At 43.9% G+C, this 22354-nt stretch overlaps 1 protein-coding gene across 7 annotated transcripts in view; it reads right to left on the bottom strand.

The window, feature by feature from the left end:
* The window catches only part of LOC144679077 (catenin delta-2-like), a 1449546-nt gene that overhangs the window by 354101 nt on the left and 1073091 nt on the right, over nucleotides 1-22354 (bottom strand). For 6 of the 7 annotated variants that reach the window (XM_078539356.1, XM_078539360.1, XM_078539354.1 and 3 more), the window contains one exon: nucleotides 15605-15724. The exons of the other annotated variant lie outside the window; for it this stretch is intronic. In XM_078539356.1, coding sequence (XP_078395482.1) covers nucleotides 15605-15724 — 120 coding nt within the window. The remainder of the gene's footprint in view (nucleotides 1-15604; nucleotides 15725-22354) is intronic. 7 annotated transcript variants of the gene reach the window in all.

Genomic DNA, 22354 nt, shown 5'->3' with positions numbered 1-22354 from the left:
TGCGTTGATGGAAAAAGTTTTACAATGATATAGCACAGTAGAAGATCATTCAGGCTGTTGAGCAAGTGTGGGCTCTTTGAGACAGCTATCCAATTAGTCCCACTCCACTGTGCTTTTCCCATAGCCCAGAAAATGCTTCCCCTTCAAACATCTATCCGATTACCTTTTGAAAGACACCAATGTAACTGCTTTCACCAACTTTTCACATAGTGCATTTCAGTGTGAAAGCAAAGAATGAATCAGACGGAGCTCATGTATCAGCCTGGTTCTGTTGTCAGGGTGTTACCTCTGTATCCAATGTGGGTTGAAGTTCTCAACCGGATAATCTGACTCTCTGCTGCAGTCCAGAGGGAGTGCTGCAGGCATCACCTGTCCTGATAGCTGCTTGAGCCACAGCCCTATTAGCCTGTTCTAGAGGTTCCAGTGGATGTTAAAGATATAATGCATTACTGAGGAAGAGAATACTGTTCCTCATAGTGTCCTGGTCAAATTCCTCCCTCAACCAACACCACCAGCAGCACCGATCAACTGGTTACTCATCTCACTGATGCTTCTGGGATGTTTCTAGCACAGAACAGATACTGTGTACTTAGTAACATAGGAAAAGGAGTGGGTCATTCATCCCCTTGAGCCTGTTCTGTCACCCAAATAGATCATGACTGATGTGAACATTAACTCCATCTTGGTTTCCTAACCATTTAATGCACTTGTCCAACAAAAATCTATTAATCGCAGTTTCAAAATTTTCAAATGAACTAGCATCGACAGCTCTTGGGGGAGAGGGTTCCAGGTTTCCACTACCCTTATTGTGAATAAGTGCGTCTTAACATCATCTATGAATAGCCTAGCTCTAATTCTAAGTTTATGTTGCCTGCTCTGGAATCCCCCACCAGCGAAAGTAGTTTCTTTCTATTTACTCTGTGAGGCCCTTTAATCTTCTTAAACACTTCAATTAGATCACCCCATGACCTTCTATACTCAAAGGAATACAAGCCTAGTCTAAGAACCTTGCCACATAACATCACTCAATTCAATTTGAAGCTCTTTGAGATAATCCAATGATATGGTATGATGCCATATAAATGCAACAATCATTTATTTATAATGCATTAATAATCCTTCAGTTGCATTTTCAGTATGAATTCTTATGTCCAGATTTATAACGGCACTTTCCCCTGTAAAACATATCATGCTGCAATTATACCCGTTCTCTATCAGTGTCATTACTGGCAGTAAAGTGTAATTCCCGCATAACAAGTTAAATGGACAGTTTGAATGTCTTCACATCCTGGTCCAATTATCCTGGCTTCACCTGAAGATGACATTTGACCTTGAATACCTTTGTGCAATGTTGGTGCGATCAACTCGTACTTATCATCACTCGAAACAGATATTAAAATGTCAGTAAATAACACTTGCAGGATTGGGATGTCCTCAGTCTTCGGAGGCCAGGAGTGGACTTTTACCCATTGATTCCTTTTTCATTCATTCTGACATCTTCTCTATGAATGAATGGAAGGAAATATAACTTCTGGTACTTTAGTCAGCAGGAGAAGCGCAATGAACTGGGGCCATGAGGTCACAGTGAATGAAGAACTTCTTTGTGCCAGGAAAAAGTCATCATAAATGTATGATGAACATTTAGTTGAGATTATTCAATACAAGACAATTGTGGTTCATGCTGTCTCAGAGATTTGTTTCAACTACTACTGTCCCAAGTCCAATGCTTCACCTCATGGCGTTCCAACCTCAGAGAATGGATACCTCCTCAAAAAGATATATAAGACATTGAGAAGAAGGGCAGTGCCTCCATCTTTTTGCACCCTGTCCTTTGCAATCTGGGACCAGGTCACCGAGCACCTCTTTGGTCACAGATGGTCTAAGGCATGAGGAGTTTAGGGCCATACTGTCTTGCAGATCAGATGTTAAACTGGAGCTTCATTTCCCCACCCAGTTGTGGGTACAAGATCCCAAGGCATTATTCAACAAGGAGCAGAGGAGTTTACCAGGTTTCCCGACCAATATTTATCCCTCAACCAGTATCACTAAAACAGATTATCTCATCATCACCAAACTGCTGTTTGTGCATCCTTGCTGTGCACAAATTGGCTGCTGTGTTTCTCTACATTAATGACTACACCTCAAAAAATGTGTTTCATTAATTGTAAAGTGATTTAGGAATTCCTGAGGTTGCGAAAGGAACTATATAATGTCACAAAACTATAATAAGTTTCATTATATTATTGTGGTTTATAGTAAAGTAGGTTTATGGATGTGAGTGTAGATGGTTCTGTCTGTGTGATTTAATTAAACTCGCGTCAGATAGGCTGCTAGGTTGAAATTATTAAAATAATTTAGGGGTAAAAGGCATTTGAAATGCTAATGAGTAAACATGGATGAGGTCTTAGCATGTGTGGTATGAAGGGAATTTGCATTTTTAGATAAGTGAAGGAGTTGTTTGGGTTTCAAAGGGATGGTAGGATGTTAACAACTAACAAGATAAATAGGACAAGGTTATTTTGTTTATTTTTCCCAAACGGGCACTGACCACATTGGCAACATGAAAGATTTTTATATTATGGCAAAAGTACATTTCAAAAGACGTACAGAACAATGGGAATTTACAGGTCAAAGAGAGAGAGACATACATAAAGAAGGAAGGTGATATGGTGGGGGGCATGTAAGAACTAAAAGGAGTGTGTGGAAGAGCCTTCGGGAAGCCTCCAGCCATGTTTGCAAAAGTTTGCTGTGTCCAGTAATTAAAATTGGAGGAAAGCCTTTTGAATTCCACTGTCAAGTGGGTGCTGTGGTAAGCTTGCTGGTTTGTTATTTAAATTTACAATCTATTTCGGACTGTTGCCTTAAATGAGATGTGTAGTTGGGAGTCAGTTTAATTAGGAATTTTGGGATTTGTTCTAATATTAAGTAACTGTGATCTTATGTATGTGCTTGAAATCATTTCTTTTGCTCATAAATGTTTAATTTAGTTATTAAAATCTCTAAAGATGCTAGTGGACTCATTACTTCTGAATTCAGTGCTCAAATCTTCTCATAATAAATACAAATTGCAAAACCGTTGTGATAGCTTGGCCAAGTTTCCCTTGTGGATTTGGTCGGCCTGGCATACATCATCTGCCATGTTATAACAATAAATACTAGTATTTTATAATGTAAATATGTTTAAAAAGTAGAAGCTTATTTTTGAAGTGATGTTAAATGGAAGAATAACAAACTCATCATATGCCAATCTTTAGATCATTTCCTTTCAGACAAATATATTTAAATGCCCAAATGTTTCCATGTGGCAGTTGCAAAAGCAACTCTGAAATTAGCAAGTTTACACACACCTGGTAACTAAAAAAAAACCTTGGACTAAGAATCACTTGTGGGAAAAAAATCTACAGCAACCTTTATTAAACAATTATTTGACATCCCATAAATTCTTGGCAAAGCTAATTGGTCACAGCCTATTAAGTATTCGACATTTATCTATAGTAACTCATTTTAGTTGTCCAAATAATCTTTGCAAATACATAATGATGAACTTGAGCGATCAGCATAATCTTGTACCACATGTTTTATTCACAATGTGCTGGTTGCATTTTATGGTCTAATTTGCTGATGCCTTTTAATTTGGATAGGGACAGCATCTGTAAACATGTGTCCTGCAGACTTCACTATGGAAAGTAAAGGATCTTCAATCATTCCTTCCTTCACACATGCATCAATGAAGAAAGGAGTTATGTGTAATATATTATTTGTCTTTCTAGATGTGTAGGTGTTACATTGACTCTTTCCTTCCATTGTGAGCTGGCAAAGAGGATAGAACTGAGGAAAATGCCTAAGGATATTGCCTCAATGCTTTCTGAAATCAAGACTCACCTTCGGGAAGAGTCATCGGAGAGGCAAACCTGCGGGAGATACACGCAACTGGAAGTGAATAAATACAGCTCAGGGAGCATGGCCTACATCACTCACCTTCGGGAAGAGCAGTCAGAGAGGCAGACCTGTCAGCTGCTCAGAAATGGCCCACAGTGAGCTCGAAAGGAGAGTGAAAAACAAATTGTGATCTTCACAGGAAAGAAGCTATTTGATTGGTTGGAGAAAAAGCTTGTTGTTTGGTGAGTATATAGTGAGTATCTAGTAAGTGTTTAAGGTTTATTCTATTCCTTAGTTTTAGAATAAAGTCGGAACTCTGCTTTTTCGTAAAGTTTATTAAGTAGGGCCAACTAAAATAATTTTCTACTTGGATAAAAGAGAGAGAGTTCAGGGGATAAAACAGTGAGAGGTCAGGAGATACAACAGCAAGAGCTCGGGAGATAAAACAGTGAGAGTTGAGGAGATAAAACAGCGAGAGTTCAGGAGATAAAACAGCGAGAGTTCAGGAGATAAAACAGCGAGAGTTCAGGAGATGAAACAGCGAGAGTTCGGGAGATGAAACAGCCAGAGTTCGGGAGATGAAACAGCGAGAGTTCGGGGGATAAAACAGCGAGAATTCAGGAGATAAATTAGTGAGAGTTCAGGAGATAAAACAGTGAGAGTACAGGGGATAAAACAGTGAGAGTTCAGGAGATAAAATAGTGACAGTTTGGGAGATAAAACAGTGAGAGCGCAGGAGATAAAACAGTGCAAGTTCAAGGAATAAAGCAGCAGGAGTTCGGGAGATAAAACAGCGAGACTGCAGGGGATAAAACAGCGAGACTGCAGGGGATAAAACAGCGAGAGTTCAGGAGATAAAACAGTACGAGTTCAGGGGATAAAACAGCAGGAGTTCAGGGGATAAAACAGTGAGACTGCAGGGGATAAAACAGCGAGAGTTCAGGAGATAAAACAGTACGAGTTCAGCGGATAAAACAGCAGGAGTTCGGGAGATAAAACAGCCGAGTGGAGAGAAGGTTGGGAATTGAAAACAACGCGAGTACAGAAGCGTAAGTTTCTAAACAAGCACATGGAAAGTAAGAATTTATAGGCACAGGAGATGGAGCTGATTTGTGGGTAAGGGTGAAGAATTTCTACTTTCTATTATTCTCCAGTTTATAGTTAATAGTACAAGACTAAGGTTAAAGTAAGTATAAGTAACTAAAGTTTAAGCAAAAAAGTGATTTAAAAGTTTAAGGTTAAGGCATGCCAAGCGGAATGCCCGTCCTATGGCATGTGGGGAGTCGTGGACACTTCTCGTGACCCAGACGAGCCCATGTGCAGGAAGTGTCACCGGCTGCACAAGCTGGAGCTCCGCGTTTCAGAGCTTGAACAGCGGCTGGAGTCACTGAGGTGCATCCGTGAGGCAGAGAACTATACAGATAGCACATTCAGAGAGGTGGTCACACCGCAAGTTAGGGGCAAGCAGGCAGATAGGGAATGGGTGGCCGCCAGGCAGTCCAAGAGAAACAGGCAAGTAGTGCAGTTGTCCCCAGAGGTCCTGCTCACTAACCGGTTTTCCATGGATCCTTGGAGGAGTGCAGCAAGAGCCAAGCTCATGGCACCACAGGTGGCTCAGCTGTATAGGAGGGGGGCAAGAAGAGCAGAAGGGCAGTACTGATAGGGGATTCTTCAGTTAGGGGAGCAAACAGGGGTTTCTGCGGCTATCAACGTGACCTCAGGGTGGTTTGTTGCCTCACTGGTGCTTGGGTCAAGGATGTCACAGAATTGCTGCAGGACATTCTTGTGGGAGAGGACGAACAGCCAGAGGTCGTGGTCCGCATTGGTACTAACGACATAGGAGGAAGGGGGATGTGGTCCTGCAATCAGAATTTAGGGAGCTAGGTATAAAATTAGCAAGCAGGACTTCTAAAGTAGTAATCTCTGGATTACTTCCAGTGCCAAGTGCAAGTGAGTACAGAAATAGGAAGATAAGACTGATGAATGCATGGTGCAGGAGGGAGGGCTTTAGACTTCTGGGACACTGGGACTGGCTCTGGGGGAAGATGGCACCTGTACAAGCTGGTTGGGTTGCATCTGAACAGAGCCGGGACTGAGTTCTTTGCGGGTTGTTTTGCTAGTGCTGTTGGGGAAGGTTTAAATTAACTCAGCAGGGGTGTGGGAACCAGGAAAGAATATTTGAAAGTAATATCAGGGTGCACGGAATGTTGGGAAAGGAAGATAGCACTAAAATAGAGACTAGTAAGTTAATAGATGGAGTCGGAGTAAGGGGGCAAGTAATTAAGTCTAAATCAGGGTTACACTGCATGTATGTGAATGCACAGAGTATAGGTAATAAAATTGGGGAGTTACAGGCACAGATTGCCTTGCGTGATTATGATGTGGTGGCGATAATGGAGACCTGGCTTAAGGAAGGGCAGGTCTGGGTGCTAAATATTCCTGGTTACAAAGTGTTCAGATAAGATAGGAAAGGGAAAAAAAGGAGAGGTGGCGTTTTTGGTTAAGGAGAATATTGCAGTCCTGGAGAAAGAGGATGTGTCAGAGGATTCAAGGACACAGTCAATTTGGCTCGAGCTAAGGAATAAGAAGGTGCAATTACATTTCTCTGTGTAATATATAGATTACCAGCCGGTGGGAAGGATATAGAGGAACAAATCTGCAAGGAAATTACAGAGAGGTGTAAAAATCGTAGAGTAGTTATAATGGGGGACTTTAATTACCCGCATATAGACTGGGATAGTGGTAGTGTAAGTGGCAGTGAGGGACAAGTGTTCCTAGATTGTGTTCAGGAAAATTTCCTACAGCAGTATGTGTCCAGTCCAACAAGAAAGGAGGCCTGGCTGGACCTGATTCTTGGGAATGAGGTGGGCCACGTAGATCAGTGTAGTAGGCCAAGTAGAGTGGGGGAACATTTAGGGGACAGTGATCATTGATTGTATCAAGGTTTAGGATGATGGTGGAAAAAGATATTGGTCATTCCAGAGTAGGAATAATCAACTAGCACACAGTGGGCTTCAATGGGGCAAGAACGGAGCTGGGCCAGATAGACTGGGGTTGGCGGGAGAAACAGTAGCTGAACAATGGGCTACCTTCAAAGAGGAGATGGTCTGGGCACAGTCAAGGCATGTTCCCTCAAAAGGGAAGGGTAGGACAAACAAATCCAGAGCTCCCTGGATGACAAAGGAGGTAGAAATTAAGTTAAAGAAGAAAAAGTGTGCTTACGACAGGTGTCAGGTAGCAAATACAATTGAGAACCCAGCTGAATACAGAAGGTTCAGAGGGGATGTGAAAAGGCGAATACGAGAAGCAAAGGGATTATGAAAAAAGACTGGCAGCTAACATAAAAGGAAATCTCGAAGTGTTCTATAAGCACATCGATAGTAAACGGGTGGTAAAAGGAGGAGTAGGGCTGATTAGGGACCAAAAAGGGGATTTACACATAGAGGCAAGAGGCATGGCTGAGGTGTTAAATGAGTACTTTGTATCTGTCTTTACCTATGAGGTAGATGCTGCCCAGGCCATGGTGACAGAGGGTGAAACTCAGTCACTAGAAGGGTTTAAAATTGATAAGGAAGTGGTATTAGATAAGCTTTGCCACTTAAAGTTGATAAGACACAGGGACTGGATGAGGATATTGATGGAAGTGAGAGTGCAAGATGCAGAGGCACTGACAATAATCTTTCAATGTTCCCTGGATTCAGGGGAGGTGCAGGAGGACTGAAGATTTGCAAACATTATTCAAAAAATATGTTCAAAAAAGGTTGTAAAGATCTGCCCTGCAATTACAGACCAGTCAGTTTAACTTCGGTGGTGGGGAAACTTATAGAAGCAATTATTCAGGATAGAATTAATAGTCACATGGAAAAATGTGGGTTGATTCAGAAGAGTCAGCATGGATTTGTTAAAGGAAAATCATGTCTAACTAACTTGCTGGAGTTTTTTGAAGAGGTAACAGAGATGGTTGATGAGGGAAAGGCCGTTGATGTGGTGTATATGGGCTTCCAAAAGGCGTTTGATACAGTGCCACACAACAGACTTGTGAGGAAAGTTATAGGTCATGGAATAAAAAGGAAGTTGTGAGGAACGGTAATATAAAATAAAGAACAGAATTCTACAGGTTGTGGAGAGGCATGGGTCCTAGGTGTAAATGTGTACAATTCATTGAAGGTAGCATAGCAGGTGGAGAAAGTGGTTAATAAGGCATATGGGATCCTGGGATTTATAAATAGAGGCATAGAGTACAAAGCAAGGAAGTTACAATGAGCCTTTATAAAACATCGGTTCAGCCTCAACTGGAGTATTATGATCAATTATGTGTACCATTTTTTAGGGAGGATGTGAAGGCTTTAGAAGGCAGAAAAAATTTACAAGAATGGTTCCAGGGATGAGGGACTTTAGTTACGAGGATAGGCTGGAAAAACTTTATCTGTTCTCCTTAGAGAAGTTTAAGAGGAGATTTGGTAGAGCTGTTCAAAATCATGAGTGGTCTGGACAGGGTAGATAGGGAGAAACTGTTCCCATGGGCAGTAAGGATAAGAACCAGGGGATGTCGATTTAAGGTGAATGGCAAAAGAACCAAAGATGACATGAGGAAAAATCTTTTCACACTATGTGTGGATGGGATCTGGAATGCACTGTCTGAGTGCGGTGGAGGCAGTCAATCGGCTTTCAAAAGGGAATTGGATGCTTATCTGAAGAGAAAAAAATGCAGGGCTACAGGGAAAGGGTGGGAGAGTGGGACTAGCTGAGTTGCTCTTCCAGTGAGCTGGCACAGACACGACAGGCCGAATGGCTTCCTTCTGTGCTGCAATCATTCTAAGACCTGAGGGGCCTAGTATTACAGTTCAAGTGGTCAACTGCACAGATAAATCATCTCTTGCGACAAGCCACCTATCCACACTTTTGCAAAGGCAAATCACGGGAGATAAATTCTGCAGTTAGACCCCTTTATAGAAAGGCATCCTGTTTGTAAAAGGTATCTTGCAGGTGAAACTGCACCTATCTTGATCCAATCTTAACCATCTAATAGTATGCATATATATAAGAACAAAAGAATACAACAAATAGGAGATAGAGTAGGTCATTTGAACCTTTGAGCCTACTCTGCCATCCAACAAGATCACGCTGATCTTCTACCTCAATTCCATCTTTTCTCACTATGCCCATATTCCTTAATTCCCCTGGTATTCAAAAATCTATCAACCCATCTTGAATATACTCAATGACCGGGCAACCACAGCTCTCTGGAGCAGAGAATTCCAAAGATTCACAATCCTTTTACTGAAAACATTTATCCTCAAATCAGTTCTAAATGGTTGGCCCTTTATTCTGAGGCTGTGGCCCTGTTTTCTAGATTCCCCAGCCAGGAAAAACATTTTCTCAGCATCTACCCTGTCAGGCCCCTTAGGAATTTTATATGTTTCAACTGGATCATCTCCCATTCTTCTAGACTCCAGGGAAGTCTATTCAATTACTCCCAGGGGACTATCCCCTCATCCCAGGAACCAGTCTAGTGAACATTTGTTGCACTCACTCTAGGACCAGTTTGTATTTTAAGGAGACCAAAACTGAACACAATACTCCAGGCATGGCCTTGTATAATTGCAGAAATACTTCTTTAATTTTATACTCCAATTCCTTTGTAACAAAAGCTAACATATAATTTTCTTTCCTATTATGTGTTGCACACACCTGTCAATTTTCTATGATTCGTATACAAGGTACCCAAGTCCCTCTGAATGTAAACATTTTTCAGCCTCTCAGGGTTCAAAACATAGGGCAGAAATTTCCCCTCGTCAGGGGGGTTGTGCAGGGGTGGGTGGGGGGGCCATGAACCCAATCGGCACCCCCTGATCGGGGCCACGCCGCCATTTTACGTGGGAGGGCCAATTAAGGCCCGCTCAGCGTGATGTGCGTCCGGAAGCGCTGAGCGCTCCCTGTGCGGGCGGTGGGGGGGGATTCCCTGAGTCGGGGCCTGCACTCTTTCACACATGCACGCGAAAGAGCACAGAAATCTCCCTGAGGCACGGAGCTGCCTCGGGGAGATTAAGTTCGGGATGAAAGTTTTTATTAAAGACAGAGAAAAGTTATTTAGACGTGTGCCCTCATGTGACAGCATTAACATGAGCTGAGACATGTTTATCAAATGCTTGAAAATTTTTAATTTAATTAATAAACCCTTCATGAAACCTCATCCCGCCCGTGGATGAGGTTTCATGAAAAATGTGAAGGCCGCCTGGGCTCTTCGCCTGCCCGCCAACCTTAAGGTTGGACAGGCAGCTTTCTAGACTACTTTAATTACTACCTTAATGGCCGTAATAGGCCTTTGGCAGTTCGGCGGGTGTGCAGCCGACTTGGCTGCGTGTCCACCAAACTGAAAGTCGAAATGATGCACGGTGACGTCGGGCCACCCACCCGACATCACCGTGCGTCATTTTACGCGTCGGCGAGTGGGCCCCGCCCCCGCTCACGGACCCGAAAATTCTTCCCATACATTTTTTTTACGTTTTTCCTGCCGAAATGGATAACTTCACACTTTGCCACATTGTATTTCACCTGCCATGCTCTTGCTCACTCAGCCAACCTGTCTATTCCCCTCTGCAGCCTCTTTGCGTCCTCGACCGCCTACTTTCCTACCTAATTTCGTGTCATCAGCAAACTTGGATGCATTACACTGGGCCGTAACTTCTGATGGAGTGGCAATGGAGACGGATTGCCACTTGGCTAGAAAGTACTTACTTGGAAATCCAGGCGATCCTATCTCGCCTGACCTTTCAACTCAGGCCAGGCCACTCGCGCCCATCGAGGGCATCTCAATCGCAGGTAAGTAAGCCACGTCCCCTTTCTCATGGGACTAGCTGCTATAAACCAGGTAATTTTAAAGGTCCAGCCAGGTTTAAAAGTCTTTGGCGGGGGGGCTCGGGTCTGGGGCATGTGGAGGTCAACAGTCGGGCCTGGCCGTGGTGTGTGTGGCTGGGGAGATCGGGAGACAGGCCTTAGGGTTGGGGGGGGGAGTTGAGCCTGGTTGGTGAAGGGAGGAGGGAAGTTGGGAGTGGAGAGTGAGGTTTGGTGGGAGTGGGAGTGGAGGGGAGTTGGGCCTGGCCGGGGGTGTTGCAGGGGAGTCGGGCCTGGCCGGGGAGGAGGGTGGGTGAGGGCAGATTGGAGGAGAGCCTGGTTGAGGGCTGTGGAGGAGAGGTTGGCTGGAAGAATGGAATGTCGTCAGTTGGAACTTTTGGCGGGGGTGTGGTTGGCAATTGGGCCTTGGGGAAGGGAGTTCCTGTGGGGGTGGGGGGGGGGTGGGGGGGGTAGTGAGGAGCTTCCATGGCTGGAGGGGTGGAAGAGTCCTGTGGGGGCGGGGTGTCCCTGGGGGATGGGGAGCTGGTGGTGGGTGGAGAGCTGTGGGGGTGGGTGGGTAGTACTGTGGGGGAGGGGGGTAGTCGGGGCTCAGAGGAACTAGTCGTGGCATGGGGGGAGTCCGGTGGCTGGGGGGGAGGTAGAGTCCTGATGAGGGGGGTGAGTCCTATGGGGGGGAGGGAGTGGTGGGAAAGAGTCCCATGGGGGTGGGGAATCTTGTGGCGGGGGGTTAGTCAGGGGGATTGGGGACAGTCCCAAGGAGGGGGCGGCAGAGATAGTTGGTGCGTAGGGGAGAAATCTGGTGGCTAGGGGGGAAGAGTCCTTTGGTGGGGGGAGAATCCCATGTTAGGGAAGGAGAGTCCAGTGGGTGGGTGGGTGAGTCCTATGGTGAGGGGGAAGAGTCCTGTGGGGATGGGGACTTCGTGAGGGTGGTAGTTGGAGGGGTTGGGGGGAGTCCCCTGGGGGTTTGGGAGGGTGACGAGAGTCCCAAGTAGGGTCAGGGGAGGTCAATACAATAGTTACCCAAAAGCTAGGAGTGGTCTTAATTCTTCTAACTTTTCCTGGGTAACTATTGTAGTAACATAGTCGGAACCATCTGAAGTTTGCGATTTAAATTGCACTTTTGGATAGTTCCCCGTGCAGGGCAATTGCTCAGCGGAAGTTTGCACTTCCCGTGAAATTGCTGTGCCATCCTTATCTGGGAACCTCTTGTGGGGGAGTGGGGCAGGGGGGTGGAGGGGACCCCAGTGCATATTTGGGGTACCCCCCAGTTGCACCGCTCTGGAGCTCCAGGAAGTTATGGTCCACTAATTCCCCTCATCTAAATCTTCTCATCCTGCTGAAATTATTGGTGACAATAGGCCTGAGCCATCAATGGCAGACAAGGGTACCCATCTAGCGAACTTTTGTGAGATCCTTCTCCTTCCTGTCTAGCAGTGGCAACTACAGTTACAGCCCAGAGATGTATGAAACAACTGTAACCTGCAGCATAGCCAGTTATATTAGTTTGCCTACTCGACTGTGACTGTGGAAAGGCATCCCAAACGCTGAAACATCTCTTGCAATGCCATCTACTACCAGAGTAATGTAGCCCTGAAGATCAGAAAGCCTTCAACTCCTGAGCCAAAGCATGCATGAGGAAGTGATGAGGGAAGGTGTAGCGGCACGACAAGAAGAAGTTACAGACATGGCGCCCAATGTCATCGTACTGCTTCATTTCCCCAAAAACAATAGGGGCCAGATTTTCCAGGCCCTGATTATGCCGAACAGAGGCAGGCTGGGGGACAGTTAAAAAAAAAGGGGCACAATGTCGCATGGCTGGAAGTCCTGCCTCCGTTTCTATCCTTCCCGACTTCCCAAGGGCGGCGGAGAGCGTGATCCTCCGAATAGGCAAGCTTATACTATGAGGCCAATTAAACTCGCTGTGGTCTTTTTAAAAGCCCGTCTCCCACAACTCCTCAAACTTTCCTCGAGGTGTTTAGCAGCTGTCCATGTCAGACCAGCTGCATGGAGGAGAGGACCATGTCTGGGGCAGTCATGGATGTGGGAAGAGTTTAAAGATGTAAGGAAAAATGCTTTTCAATGTTTAAAGGGCTTAACCCCTTTGAAGTTAAAATTGCAATAGCCCATCACAGGTCAGTCAACGTTAAGAACTTTGCCAGTTCAGGGGATCGTCACCCTCACAGCACTGCCAAGAATTTTGTGCGCACGGTTGTTTGGACTCCAGCTGAGCACCAAGAAGGTTGCAGCTAGAAATGGGTGCTGCACTCTCAGAATTTGAGGCCATTGGAGATAAGGAGCACAAGGAGTGCAGAACGCCAGGCATTAGGAGTCCAGAAGAGAGGGATAAGGAGCATGAAGGAAAAGGCGACACTACCCTGAGCAAAGGATCTACAGGCAGAGGTGAAGAGACCTGTAGAGGACTGAGAACCAGTGCCAAAGGAGACTACAACTCTCTAGGCAGATAGTCAGATCACTCCAGCTCCCTTGTGTCATGTTCCATCTCTGGTCCCTATAGTGCAGTGGCCGGCTTTGGCACAAACTCTCTCCCAGCAGCATCAGTGATAGCTGTCTGAAAGCTGTGTCCATTCTTGCCCCCAGTAGCTTTAATTGGCAGGAAAATTGACTCCATATTAATTGACATTTGATGGTGACTAACTGTCTCTCGATTCTCTTGGAACACAATACTTGTGCCTCTTATGACACTATTGCTCGTGTGACACACTTTTTTTTCTTGTGACAATATCACTTCTTCCTATGATACTTTCACTCACTCCTCTTCACTTCTGCCACCTCCTCAATTTCATTAACTATGTCCTCTAGGACATTTGCTGGTACTTGTAAATGTTAACTGGAGGGACATGGGTTGTTGACCTGTCTGGACCCACTGACAGTGCTCACAGTGGCAGAAAATTACCTAATGTTACAAAATTGGGCTGGATTTTCCTAGAGTCAGGCCAACTCCGGAGACATGTAAAAATAGCAGGCGGGACCTGGACATGGAAGTCCCGGCCCCATTTCTGACATATTCTATTTTTGCTGATGGGGGGAGGGACGTGAATCATAAAGGCGGGAAACCTGAGCTCAGCAGGGCCAGTTGAAATTAATGCTGAGTTCAAACAGACCACGTTTTCGCTGGACCAAGGGCCTTAACATGCAGTGTAGGAATCACAAATTTATAGAGTATATGCTATGCTCCTGTAGGATGGATAAAGCCTGTATAAGTGTCATGATCTGAGTTAAATCCTCACCCCTTTAACCATGAAATAACAGGCTGAAGCTGTTGATTAGAGTTTAAAAAAACACCCTCTGCTGGACTGCTTTGATTGACAAACCACTCGGTGTAGGTTAGAAAAAACATTACCATCTGTTCCTGCAGTTTCAATAGAGTCCTTTGTTGACATATCCCAAGGGCTGTTATTATCGCTGAGGTAATTATGAATGCTTGACTGAATTTTAAAAGCTACTAAAGCACTTGTCTCAGGGATGCTGAGGTCATGTTTTGATTGACAGTTTAAAGATGTTATTAAAGGGTTAGCTGTCTTTGATATGGTTACTGAATACAAGTTTGTTTGTTTTATAACATTTGAATACTTGAGGGAATTTAAAATCTTTGAATGGATTTCTTGAATGCGAGTTTTTTCAGTTTCAAAAGTGAATGAGTGAAAGCTCTATTAGATTGTTTGAAATTTTCTTTTTCATCTCCACATGATTCCTGAGGTCCGCCCATAGTGGATATTGGATGAGTGGCTATGGAGGTGGCATGGGAGCATGAGGTGGCATTGCAGTGGGCATGTTGGCATGGAGGGGCATGGTGGTATGGAGGCATGGGATGGGTGGGGACCATGAGTTGCCACAGAGGGGGCATGGGGAATGGGTGTGGGTTTGAAGGGGTGTGAGGGATGAGGGCCTAATAGCTTCCAAATCAACCAGAACAAAGTCCCAGAATACTGATGCAGGCCTTCTAACCAGCCCGCCTCAGCACTCACTGTTCCCCTGGTCACCCTCGATAAACTTCTGAGATTGGTGGGCCAAACTCTAACCCATCTTCACCTCCCAGGAGCGAAAATTGGGTGCAACGGGGCCCTTTAAACTGAGGCTTGTCTGCCGAGTCAGGAGATTTCCCAACATGAGCACCTTGGTAGCAAGTGTCCAGCCCATTGTATCTATAAAACGTTCTTCAACTGAACTTTATACAAATTATTCATGTTGCTTGTAGGTAAGCCGATTTGAGTGTGAATGTAAGTAAGGAAAAATTGGATGGTATCAGCTCATGGTTTGGTGAGAGATCACAGGATCACAGAATCACACAGTGCAGAAGAGGCCCTTCGGCCCATCGAGTCTGCACCGACACGTGAGAAACACCTGGCCTACCTACCTAATCCCATTTACCAGCACTTGTCCCATAGCCTTGAATGTTATGACGTGCCAAGTGCTCAAAGATGCCAGTAGCCTTTCTTATCCTTCAATGCCCCAGGGGTGGCCCCCTGTGAGAGAACCAACGGATTGGGATTTCTGAGCCCTCCTTCTGTTTCTTTGTGTTAAATAGTATTTAATCAAACAAGTAGTGTTGTTAGAGAATATGCAGTGCCAGATGTGCTGAAACTGTAACCCGTGGTGGGTGTCACTAAGCGGTTATGTCCAATACAGCTAGGCTGAGTTAGAATGCTTCTATTCTTTGAGGTTGTGAGCATGCCAAGGCTTTTAATTGTAAGTTGCAGCTGTAATGTTCGTGCCACAGACATGCAGTCAGCAATGAAAGCACTACAAGGTGGTGTGAGGGCTTCACAAGGGCGAGCAGGAAATTTGCAACAGGTTGCAGAATACAAACAGGGCCATTAACCGGGTAAATGGAACGATTGGGTAGGCTTACCTTGGCAGCTTCCTTAAGGTGTGCCATCTTCTCCCACATCTGTTCCCAGGTGTTTCAGGTGCTGCACGCAGGGTTGAGCCTGACCGCCACTTCCTGCAGGGCATGCTGCTTTGCTGAACTCTGGAGTGGCAAACAGAGCAACCCTCCTCACACCCAAATCATATAGCAGCACCTTCACTTTATCAATTATCAAGCGGGGTGTTTGAGTTCTGCACCATTCCATTGGTAGCCTACCCTCTGTTTCCTGCCTCCATATTGTTTGTGCCAGCCCCTGGGTATTGCAAGCTACATTTTTTATTCCTCCAAACACTCTTCAGAAAAGCTCAATTAGGTTTCAGATAATTTATAGCCTTTTTGGAGCCTATTACAATATTTGTCCCCATATGCAACCACTTACCTTTAAGTGGCTGCATCCCTTTAAATGCTAGCAACCGAGTAACTAATTGGGCCAAGGGTGAATATATAATTCTGTCCCCCATTTTAAAGTCATATACTCTGTTCTTAGTTTTACATTTTCACTCTTAATTAATTATAATATCCACATTTATAACAGAATCCACCTATGTAAACTAGCCACACTATGATCCCAATTGACATTATCACTTAGGATGCTGGTCAGTAGTAGGCGGACCAGTTGCTTGGGGATCAGAAGCGGGTGGGGAGGGCAGATAGGATGTACTGCAACATAGCTTTACATTGTCAGTTTCCTTTATAAATAGGACATAGGACTTTATAATGGAAAAAGGTGACACAGAAATGGCTGGAGGCATAAGATTTGTAACATAATCTATATATTCTCCAGTGAAGCTGTTTTCCTGGAATACTCTGGTGGTTCTGATATAATAGAAGGTTGTTGAACTGTCGACTGCACCATCACACCATTGCGGTGAGGTGAAGTGCTTTGGTTGCTCTGGTTTTGGATGTTTAAAGATTTCTTGTGACCGGCTTTTCTAGCAAATTCTGAAAGAATGTTTGTTAAAAGCAACAAATTCATGAATTCTGCCTGATTGCATTTACAATGCTGCAACACAATGGCCTGTGACACCCTTGTACCTGTGCATTGTAGTATTCCTTATAGAGAACTCCTTCCTCCACCCACTGACAGGACTTCCTTCCCAGCATGATACATGGTCAATATCTGCAATGTCAGCCATTCCATCTGTCTGGGATAGTTGTCCTGTTGACAGATCCATTTGTTATTTTTTTTTTTGCTGGGCTTTCCAGCAGTATTCCCATCTGAGCTTGAGAGTCGACCACTTGGTGGGGAGGGTTGGGTAGTCTAGGCTAGGCCAAGAGGTGGGGGATGAGAATGGGTGCTGCATTCTGTTGCCTCTGGGCAAGGAAGAGAAAATATTCAGCTGTGAATCTTCCCAGTGATTGGTGTGGCACAGATTACATTTTGACATACCAAGGTGTAATACATCTCTGAGCAACACTGAAAGCTGCTGTGACAGAGGCAAGTGCTGTCCAGGAATGTAGTAAGAAATAATAGCAGAAAATGTAATGTACACAGATTACATTTATATAGTACCTTTAACATTGTAAATGTCCAAAGGTGCTTTACAGCCAATTTCCTTCTCAACATTCATCCCTCAAGCAACATTCTCAGATTCACTGGTCATTCATTTCATTATTGCTTGTAGGATCTTGCTGTGTGTAAATTGCTGCATATAATTATGAGCAACAGCAACTACACTCTGAAAATAATTCATTGGCTGCAAAATGTTCTGATACATCCAAGAGGCATAAAAGGTGCCAAATTAAGTAAAATGTGTTCCTTCTTATTCATTACTGCTTCTGGATAATCTGTCTTAAAAATATACAAAACATTTAAGCTTCACTGAGCAGAACATTTCCACAGAGGGACACGATTAAGTAACCTAGTATTGAGCAGCATGGTATGAATTGTGTGCCTGTCTGAAGCACAAAGGTGCTTTGCCACAGATTGTCCAACAGTTCATAACACACCGCCTCCCAGTCTCCTTGCTACTGTGCCAAACCACTGAGCTATTGGCAAATATTCCTATACTGGGTAGATAGGAAACTCGGAGAAAGGATCATTCCATTAGATGTTCCTGCTTGGACCAAAGCGTTCAGTTTCAGAGTGCTCTTGGCAGACATCATGGCTACAGGTTGCTACTTGCTCTGATGCCGTGCATGGCACTGTAAAGCCAATGCAAGGAAATAGGAGAAAAGAAAACAGTAAACACAGTAAGTACTTGGAGGATCCACAACTCTGAGGACATCACACCCTTTAATGCAATCTCCCCCTTGTTGAATTCTATTCTATTCATTCATTTCGTTTTTGATTCTTAATGCTGGCAGTTTGATCCTCTTGTGTATTTGATAGTCGGAGGAATGTGTAACTGGAGGCAAATTTCACAAGGTCAAGATGTCTGACAGATTGGGCCCTGCTCATGATGGAACATGAAGAATGATTCAGAGAATTTATGTTGGAAAAACAGATTTGCATTCATGTATCACATGATCTCAGGACCATCTCAAAGAGATTTACAGCCAATAAAGTGCTTAAGTGTAGTCACAGTTGTAATGTAAGAAATGTGGCAGACAATTAGTGTATGGCAAGGACCCACGAACAGCAGAATGATAATGTCTGGATAATCTGCTTTTCAGTGATGCTGGTTGAGGGATAAATTTTGACCAGGGCACTGGCAGGGGTGTTGGTCTTCTTTGAAAAACTGCTGTGAAAATCTTTTACATCCACCTGAGTAAACAGATGAGGCCTCTGTTTAACAGCTAATTCAAAAGACAGCGCGTCCAGCACTGCAGTGCTCTCTCAGCAATGCATGGAATATTGAGTTGGGATACAAATAGGTAAAAACTGCCCATTAGCCTATTCTGTGATCCAACAAATCAGTTGAAATGCACTGTGTTAAAAACAAAAAGCTACTGCGGATGCTGGAAATCCCCTCCACCCCACCGCCCCCCCCCACCTTTTTTTTCAATAATTTATACAGATTCTTCTTTCCCCACCTATTTCCATTATTTTTAAATCTAAACTAAAACCTTGTTAGTCTTTCCACCCCACCCCCACTAGAGCTGTACTTTGAATATCCTGTCTTCCATTCTTAATTAGCACTTTTCTCAGACAAATGTCACCACCTTCGACACCTCTTTGACCCTTTTGTCTGTGACATCTTTTGATTATCTGCTCATCTCCACAATCACCACACCCTCAATGTGTCTCTCCCCCCCCACCCACCTTAAACCAATTTATATTTCTCCCTTCTTCTAACTATGCTTCAGTTCTGCCGAAGGGCCATGAAGGCTCGAAACGTTAACTGATTTCTTCTCCGCCGATGCTGCCAGACCTGGTGAGTTTTTCCAGGTAATTCTGTTTTTGAAATGTACTGTGTGGTGTATTACAAACAAAACAGGTCCAATGTGTAGCGGAGAAAAAGAGCCTGGGTTCTGCTGTAAAGGAAGCATATATGGACTTCATGTGAGGACTTCGTGATGAGGCTTAGCACGTGGTGCACTGCCTATGGTCGAATGGCCTGTCATCACTAATGGTCTCAGCACAACTGTGGCTTCAGGAACTAGAGAGAAAATTGGAGGAAAGAAGAATTCTGCACCTAAAATTTGCATATGCAAAATAGAGAGTTACTGGTAACATGGAGAGTTACTGGAAAATGGCTGCATTTATTTGTGCCGCAACACTAGGGGAGCACTTCCTGCACAAGTGCAGATGCAGTGTCCTTGTCAGTGTCAGAAGGTCAGCTGCCTGCAATAAAACAAACGAGTTGGCTTGACACAGGCTAACAATAAAGTTCAAGTTACTCATTTTAGGTCTGTGCAGCGCTAATTGCATGTTCTTGTATCGAGTCCACCTTTCATTTAGCAACTGTTCCCTTTGTTAAACATGCTTCTGATGATTCAGTAAATGACAAAGATATATGATCACGACATGAGGATATATAATTAGGAATAAGATTCCCAATTTCTGATGCGGTGAATTGATTGAAACATTTGATTTATGGACACTTTTTGCTAAAAATAAAATAAAGTATTTTGTATAAAATATTGAAGAAAAAATTAATCATCCAATGTGGGATTCAAAACCATGACCCTGACATGAAGAGCGCCATTATCTACCAACTGAGTTAGTCAGGCTGTGTAGGAACCCCCTGTATAAAGCCTTTGCTACTCGCTCATCAACTTGCCAATAAATATCGGCCTTATAGTGTTTAAAACAATCTCACCCGCTGCAATATTAATGACATATACCACAGCATGTTGAGAGTAATTACAAATTGCATTTTATTCATATTTAACCAGAAGAATAATGTTGGCATGGGAGACAAAATATTCGGAACTCCTGTACCGTAATCAAAATTCATTGACTGCCCAGTAAGTGAACCCAAATTAATTTAACTCAATTTGTTGCCTCCAAAAGCAGGGGTATAAGCTCTATTGTGCATTATCTTTCCAGCTAAAGCCAGCTTGCAAAAGTTGCAACCCACAGTTCCGAATCTGTGCATGCACGGCAGTCACAGTGGGAGTCGACTGTGCATGCGCAACTATCCCTGATGCCTTTCTGACTGGCAGCAAGCGTTATGGTGCTGGAAGATAGCTTCACAAGCAAGAATCCTAAGGGTTCAATGTTAAAATTACAGCTAGGCCATTCAGGGGTGATGTCATGAAGCACTATTTCATATAAAGAATAGTGGAAACCTAGAACTCATGCCCCAAAAAGCTGTTGAGGCTAGGTCAGTTGACATGTTCAAGCTGAGACTGGCAGATTTTTGATAAGTAAAGCTATTAAGGGATTTGAAACCAAGGTGGGCAAATGGAGTTAAGGTGCAAATATAAGAGGCAATATACTGGCATGGATTAAGGATTGGCTAACAGGCAGAAAACAGAGTGTAGGAATAAACAGGTCATTCTCACGATGGTAGGCTGTGACTAGTGAGATACCGCAAGGATCAGTGCTTGGGCCCCAGCTGTTCACAACATATATCAATGATTTGGATGTGGGGACCAAATGTAATATTTCCAAGTTCACGGATGATACAAAGTTAGGCGAGAATGTGTGTTGTGAGGAAGATGTAAAGCGGCTACAGGAGGATTTCGACAGACTTAGTGAGTGGGCAAGAACATGGCAGATGGAATATAATGTGGAAAAATGTGAGGATATCCACTTTGGTAGAAGGAACAGATGTGCAGAGCATTTCCTAAATGGTATGAGATTAGAAAGTGTAGATGTACGAAGGGACCGGGGTTTCCTTGTCCATAAGTCACTGAAAGCTAACATGCAGGTGCAGCAGGCAATTAGGAAAGCTAATGGAATGTTAGCCTTTACTGCAAGAGGATTTGAGTACAGGAGTCTTGGCTCAATTGTATAGAAGCTTGGTTAGACCGCAGCTGGTGTACTGTGTGCAGTTTTGGTCCCCTTACCTCAGAAAGGATATTATTGCCAGAGAGGGAGAGCAATGAAGGTTCACCAGACTTGTTCCGGGGATGGCAGGACTGTCTTATGAAGAGAGAGTGGGCAAACTGGGCCTGTATTCCCTAGAGTTTTGAAGAATGAGAGGTGATCTTATTGAAACCTACAAAATACTTAAAGGAATGGACAGGGTAGATGCAGGTAAGATGTTTCCCCTGGTTGGAGAGTCTAGAACCAGGGGACACAATTTCAAAATAAGGGGGAAGCCACTTAGGACTGAGATGAGGAAAAATTTCTTTACTTAGAGGGTTGTGAATCTTTGGAATTCTCTACCCCAGAGAGCCATGGAAGCTCAGTCATTGAGTATGTTTAAGGTAGAGTGACAGATTTCTGATTAACAATAACTTAAAGGGTTATGGGGACAGTGTGGGTAAAAGGCATTGAAGTATTCAATCAACCGTGATCGTATTGAATGGCAGAGCAGGCTCAATGGGCTGAATGGCCTTCTCCTGTTTCTATGTTCCTAAATCAGCCATAATCTAATTGAATGGCAGAACAGCCTCGAGAGGCTGAATGGCTTACCCCTGTTCCTATATTGCTATGTTTCCACAAAAAAGATGTGTGAAGTTTCACTGCCGGTAATCTTACTTAATCTGAGCTTCTTTCTTGATATTTTTGCTTGAAATAGATATGAACCCACAGAAGTACCACCACAGTAGCCTGAGTCTATTTAACTTGCTGTAACTGTATTGAAGGTGAACTTACACTGGAAAGATTTCATGGTTTAAAATAGGCTGCATTGATTGCTGGCTGCATAAAGCAGATTCCATTTTGGATAAGAAGAAATCACTCTGATTTAATTCAAGTTAGCCTAAGAGGGTTTCCAATTTTTATCAACTATTTATGTAAGCAGTTCTAATCAGACCTTAATTTCACTGTGCTGGAGTGTTGCATTTAGTTAAATGGAAGAGAAGAGCAGCAATGTTTGATCAATGTCTTTCATTCTAATCATTGCGCCAGCAGTATAATTTAAATTATGTACGGCTCAAAAACCTATTTATTTACACCATCTATCTATACTGGAAACACTCCTACAGTTGGATAAGGAGGCAGGCAGCAAATTACAATGGTTAATCTTCTATTCCTCGTGGGAGGATCAAGGAATTGGGGCTGCAGCGTAATAGTCCTATCTCTGTCCCAGGATCCCTTGTAATGCAGTTCCATCCTGGGACCAATGGGGGTGCAGAGTCATCCCTATTGGGTGATAAAGACAATAGACAGGTCTCAGCACGCTTGGTAACGTCATGTGGCTCCAGCCAGACTCTACCTACAGTGTCAAAAGA

The sequence above is a fragment of the Cetorhinus maximus genome, chromosome 3, assembly GCF_964194155.1.
Source record: "Cetorhinus maximus chromosome 3, sCetMax3.hap1.1, whole genome shotgun sequence".
Taxonomy (NCBI): domain Eukaryota; kingdom Metazoa; phylum Chordata; class Chondrichthyes; order Lamniformes; family Cetorhinidae; genus Cetorhinus; species Cetorhinus maximus.
Note: the sequence above shows the minus strand (reverse complement) of the source record. Positions and strands in the feature narration are given on the sequence as shown.